The sequence below is a fragment of the Limulus polyphemus genome, unplaced genomic scaffold, assembly GCF_000517525.1.
Source record: "Limulus polyphemus unplaced genomic scaffold, Limulus_polyphemus-2.1.2 Scaffold13467, whole genome shotgun sequence".
Classification (NCBI taxonomy): Eukaryota; Metazoa; Arthropoda; class Merostomata; order Xiphosura; family Limulidae; genus Limulus; species Limulus polyphemus.
The window spans coordinates 2,511-8,763 of record NW_013679077.1 but is presented as its reverse complement, the minus strand read 5'-3'; the positions used below and the strand labels follow the sequence as shown (position 1 = coordinate 8,763).

The 6,253-nt window shown below is 32.6% G+C and overlaps 1 protein-coding gene across 1 annotated transcript in view; it reads right to left on the bottom strand.

Annotated features, from left to right (window-relative positions):
• Positions 1-494: 494 nt before the first annotated feature.
• LOC106477224 (urocanate hydratase-like) overlaps positions 495-6,253 on the bottom strand; it is a gene marked incomplete at its 5' end in the record, with an annotated part of 7,199 nt that continues 1,440 nt past the window's right edge. The window contains 4 exons of the mRNA XM_013937816.2: positions 495-600; positions 3,100-3,170; positions 4,049-4,157; positions 5,365-5,427. Of these exons, the coding sequence (XP_013793270.2) occupies positions 495-600; positions 3,100-3,170; positions 4,049-4,157; positions 5,365-5,427 (349 nt within the window). The remainder of the gene's footprint in view (positions 601-3,099; positions 3,171-4,048; positions 4,158-5,364; positions 5,428-6,253) is intronic.

The following is a 6,253-nucleotide window of genomic DNA, read 5'->3' as shown; positions in this document are numbered from 1 at the left end:
GACAAGACTGTAATCTATGGAGAAGGAAGACCCAACAAGACTGTAATCTATGGAGAAGGAAGACCAGACAAGACTGTAATCTATGGAGAAGGAAGACCTGACAAGACTGTAATGTATAGAGAAAGAAGACCAAAGTGGCTGACCCGCTACAAGAATGAGATTAAGGTCATCAGAAGAAAAAGATTAAATGTAACTATTACGAAACTGAAATACGATTTGGCTTTTTTTTATCATATACAAGTACGATTTCATTACAATATATAAAAACAATTAACTAACACACTTTGGTCAATGAAAGAAATACACCAATATAAAATTGCTCAGTAGAAAATATTAATGGAAAATTATTACATCTTAAAACTTCAAATATGTAGTTTAAAGCTGAATTATTAGTTCTATAAAACATGTGATACGCCCATTATAAAATTAAATTAGACAGTTAAAATTGTGTTGTTTTCAGCCACGTGTAATACGCAGACAATAATAAATGAGCATCACTTACCTGCTCTATCTGCTTCTAAGAGAAATGCATTCCCGTAGTCAAAAAAAAACATGCCGGCCCCAGACATCTTGTTAACTGCTTCAACATGTCTTCTCAAACTGTAGATTTTACCGATGGTGAAAACAAGAGAGCATGTTTTATAAGTTTAAACTTTTTATGACAGCATGAGAAACTGATCTTTTACATAACAAACAAATATCATACTGAGAGAGTTAAAGCAATTCTTTTAGACTTGACAACAAGATGTCTGAACAAAAATTATAGTAATTGTTTGAGTCGCGCCTCCTTTATGACTACAGTATTATTCTATTGGATGTCTACAGCTCATCTAAGATACACACCTGTCTAGAACATGTGATGCAAACTGTGGCAACTTTGGCTTTCTTATCCTTTATAAGTACTTATCACACACTGTGACCAACAACACTAACGTTATTATTATAAAACCACTCACTAGAGGATATGGTCAAGATTTAAGAAAGAGAAATATTAATTGAGAGTTTGAAACAAGCTGCAGGTTTTTGGTATTAAAGTAACTATCTGGCCAAATGTTCTCAGAAAATATTAATTGATGTAAGTAAGGACATGCAAATGTTATACTAAAGAGCATAGATCCATTTAGTCAGTTTTCTCATACTTTCCAAAAGATGTCTGAACAACAGTTATCATTGCAATAACTGAAGATTCTGTCAAAGTAAATATCAAAAGATGCAAAGGATGTCGAAGGCATAGCAACCTTAACATTACAAGATGTTGTCAAACTAAGCACTAAGAGATAAATTAATATTGTTTGTATGACAAATTAAGCTTTAACAGATGCAAAGGATGATATTCAATACAGGTAAAGGTGATGTACATACGTTACAAATATTTATGTTAGGTTTAAGTATTTTTATTAGTAATGTTTCCTTGTATTCAATACAGGTAAAGGTGACATACATACGTTACAAATATCTATGTTAGGTTTAAGTATTTTTATTAGTAATGTTTCCTTGTATTCAATAAGTATTTGTAATGTACGTCTCCTTTACCTTTAATAAAAATACTTAAACCTAACATAGTAATGTTTCCTTGTATTCAATAAAGGTAAAGGAGACGTACATACTGTTACGTCTCCGTTTGTTAATTAACTTCCCGTAACTTCGTTCCGACGAAACTTTAGCGACACAATTATTTACTTAATAAAACTGGTTTATTCTTTCCAAATATAACTCTGCGATACACTTAATCTCAATATTCGCACTAAAACAAACAGTATCACGAACGAACGAACTTCAACAATACCCTGTGACTGCAGTTCAATTACTCACTGTCTACACACACACATTACGTTACCTTTTTTATATACCAGCCTACCCTATCTAGTAAATACTAGAGCATTCGCCAAAGTACAGGATAATTCTAGAAAGTAGAGGGCGTGAGAATCACATGATCTCGATGAAGCAACAATACGTTACAAATATTTATGTTAGGTTTAAGTATTTTTATTAGTAATGTTTCCTTGTATTCAATAAAGGTAAAGAAGACGTACATACATTACAAATATTTATGTTAGGTTTAAGTATTTTTATTAGTAATGTTTCCTTGTATTCAATACAGGTCAAGGAGACGTACATACATTACAAATATTTATGTTAGGTTTAAGTATTTTTATTAGCAGTGTTTCCTTAAATTTCTTCAATATACATCATATTCTTTACTCAGTATACTTGTTTTCATAATTTATTTTATGTGTTCATTAAATTTTGTTGTTGTATTTCTAATAGTTTCAACTATACATATATAGATTCACAAGTTTCACGGATAATTTGAAAGATACATCTTTTTCTGTAGTCTTCATTATTGTAAGATGTGTTTAGTAAATGATTTATTTTTAGTCTAGGTTTTATTATTAACTTTGATTTGTTTCAATATCTACAAAGTGTTTTCCTTGAGTTTGTTCCATGTTCTTATAAGTTGTTTTCCCCTGTTTCCTAAGTTTGAAATAATTCCTAAGATTTCGTTATTTTATATGTTGTTGTTGAGTGTTATATTTTTTGTCTTGTTTCAGTGACTACTTAAACTTTAAAACAAGTTGATAATTCATCTATTTCTGTAGATGAACACAGGTGAAAAGCAATGTTTAGAAGCCTTTTAATGCACCTATCTTTGGACTGATGTTGTGTGCTGGTTACAGACTGATTTATCTTCCATTGTGTATGCATGCTTTTATAGGTTGGACATGTTTTGAGGTTGTTTAATATTCAAATTTAGAAAGTTTGCTACACAACGGGGCTTTTAGTGATGTTTATTCATAGGAATCCATTACTACTGTTTTTGATTTGTTTATCAAGTCTGACAACAGCTACGAGAGATAGGTTAGAGCTAAATGATGTGTAGGTAAAGACAACTGTATTTTTAAACAAACATAATTTTTTGGTATTCTACAATCTGTATTTTGTAACATGATATAAAAAATTAAAAAGTATTTTTATTACATTGTCACAACATTTATTGATTACAATTTTTTTGTGTTTAAAGAGTTATATGTCAAATAATTTTCAACAATTAAAGTTTGAAGTGCATTCTTCAAATTGATATTTCAACACTTATTTTACCTTTCTTGAACTAAAGTTTTGAATCGAAATGGATCATCATTCATAAGCTGCTGAGCTTCGTGAAATGTCAACTATGAAAATTGGAATAAAAACACAAAAACTGTTAAAAAAATATATGGATTTTTTGACACCTTTAAGAGTTAAACACAAAGATCTATTTTTCTAGCAATTCCTTTCTGTTTATATAACACTTTACTCCTTCATGAATCATAATCTATATACCAAATCTGATACATTGAGGAGAAAGATAATCTACAAACCACAGATCACCTAACCAGATACTATATGGATGCAATAGTAACATTAAAACACAATATTAAGATAATCAATCACAGTTTAAATTACATGATATAGGAATTTTCTTAACATAATATGTAAAAACATCAAACCAGTAATCCTAGTAGAGTGATAAAAAATTGTTACAACAGCGGAAGTCGCATGACGCTGGGAGCATGCGCGCTGGAGTTTCTAGAATTATCGGGGAACCCCGCGAATCTCCGAGTGTTTGCTAGACACCCTCTTTTTTAGTACATAAGCCTGGCAAAGAAAGCCAGCGACATAGGCAGATAGATCGAAGAGATAGATAGATAGATAATTGAGTCAAGCAAAGTAGGCACCATAAATAAAGTGTGTGAATCACTGTGATTTATAGTGTATGTTATAAAAGTTATTAAGTGTATTACAAAGTTTGTATCGAGAAAGAATAAACTAGTTTTATTTAAGAAAGGACTTGTATCACTTAAGTTCGTCGGAAAGAATTTATACCGGAAATTAACAAACGAGCAGAAACGTAACAATATTATACATGCACATATAACCTATTTAATAAATTATTATTATTATCACACTTCTATCCAAGATGGTTACAATAGTGATATTGCTCTAGTGGGTGGTATATACACTTAAAAATGTATATATATTTAAATATACAGGAAAACTCTGTACACACCTGGACAGGATAGTATCCCCCATTGAAGGGGTTGTGGCAAGATGTCTGGTCCGAACCCAAATCTACTAGCCTTTCTCCGTTAGTTTCGAACTCTTGCACCATTCTCTCCCTGTCAATTCAAACATGGGTTATGATATAATACACACAAGTATTAGTTTATATAAATCCTCTATAAATATTTGTATACATATTCTCTTGCAGTTTTCTTCTTTATAATATTTAAACATCTCCCTTTCTTATGTTACAAGGTCCATTGAAGGCAGTATAACTACTAACTTTGTAAAACTATTTATATGAGTTAGAAAACCTCAGAAGAAAGGTTGTCATCCACGAACTACATTGTTTGAATTTAACAAAAGTCTGTTAGAGTTAATTTGAGTCTCTGACTGGCTCAACAGTAAGTTCAAGGACTTACACCACTAAAAATCAGGTTTCAATACCCATGTCATGAGTCCCCAACTGGCTCAACAGTAATTCCAAGGACTTACACCACTAAAAATCAGGTTTCAATACCCATTTCATGAGTCCCCAACTGGCTCCAACAGTAAGTTCAAGGACTTACACCACTAAAAATCAGGTTTCAATACCCATGTCATGAGTCCCCAACTGGCTCAACAGTAATTCCAAGGACTTAGCTGGCTCAACAGTAATTCCAAGGACTTACACCACCAAAAATCAGGTTTCAATACCCATGTCATGAGTCCCCAGCTGGCTCAACAGTAATTCCAAGGACTTACACCACTAAAAATCAGGTTTCAATACCCATTATTTTTAGTGGTGTAAGTCCTTGGAATTCAGGTTTCAATACCAAAGTTGGGGACTCATGAACTGTTGAGCCATTTTTAGTGGTGTAAGTCCTTGGAATTCCCCATGTCAGGCAGAGCACAGATCATACGTTAATGGAGTTTCACTTTATCATTTCTTTGATTTTTAACAAAGTAACACTTTTACTATTTCCTATTCTGTAACTCTCTCAAACTTTACATTAGACCACTTACCACATGTCCACAACATTACCATGGTAACCAATGCTATTCTCCATTCACAACAGGCAAAATTTATTCCAAACTGACATTAGATCATTACAATATCAACTTCACTTACCACATGTCCACAACATTACCATGGTAACCAATGCTATTCTCCATTCACAACAGGCATAATTTATTCCAAATTGACATTAGATCATTACAATCTCAACTTCACTTACCACATGTCCACAACATTACCATGGTAACCAATGTTATTCTCCATTCACAACAGGCATAATTTATTCCAAATTGACATTAGATCATTACAATATCAACTTCACTTACCATACATCTACAACATTACCATGGTAACCAATGCTGACTATTTCTTTGTTCTGGCGTGCCAATCTATAAAATAACAATAAAGTTAATACATCACACACACATTTAAAACCACTGTGTAATCTCTTTCAGTATAGAGAAATATTTTTCTGTTATTCTTACAGTTTGAAACATCATTGGGTAGATCATGACGAGACAGAAGTATAAAAGGTTAGGTGTGGGATACCCATGTTTATCTATTAAACGTGCGAGTCTCTCATTCGTGCATGTTTTATAATTACCATAACCTGCTATCAAACCTAACGAACTCCACTCCAGCTTAAAATACTTAAACACATAATGTTTTACATGCAACCTCAATACATCGCAAAAATGTTATGGTAATAACTCTTCATGCACTACTCTGGCAAAAATAAACACGTCAACAAAAGTCACTGTTTATAATATTTTACTGTGTTAAGACGCATAGTTTTGTCATATCTGGCTAGTACAATCACACAGCAATTTAAGTTAATGAAAAAAAAGTTCCATATCACAATAACAGGCGTACAGGGAGAAATGGTGTAATTCATAGCAGAACCCGAATGTTTTACAACTTGGTGAAGTGTTGTGTGTGGTAGAGCTTGATTGTTAAGTAGTGTTGTGTGTGGTGGAACTTGATTGTTAAGTAGTGCTATGAGTGGTAGAACTTGATTGTTAAGTAGTATTGTGTGGTAGAACTTGATTGTTAAGTAGTGTGTGTGTGTGGTAGAGCTTGATTGTTAAGTAGTGTTGTGTGTGGTGGAACTTGATTGTTAAGTAGTGTTGTGTGTGGTAGAGCTTGATTGTTAAGTAGTGTTGTGTGTGGTAGAGCTTGATTGTTAAGTAGTGTTGTGTGTGGTAGAGCTTGATT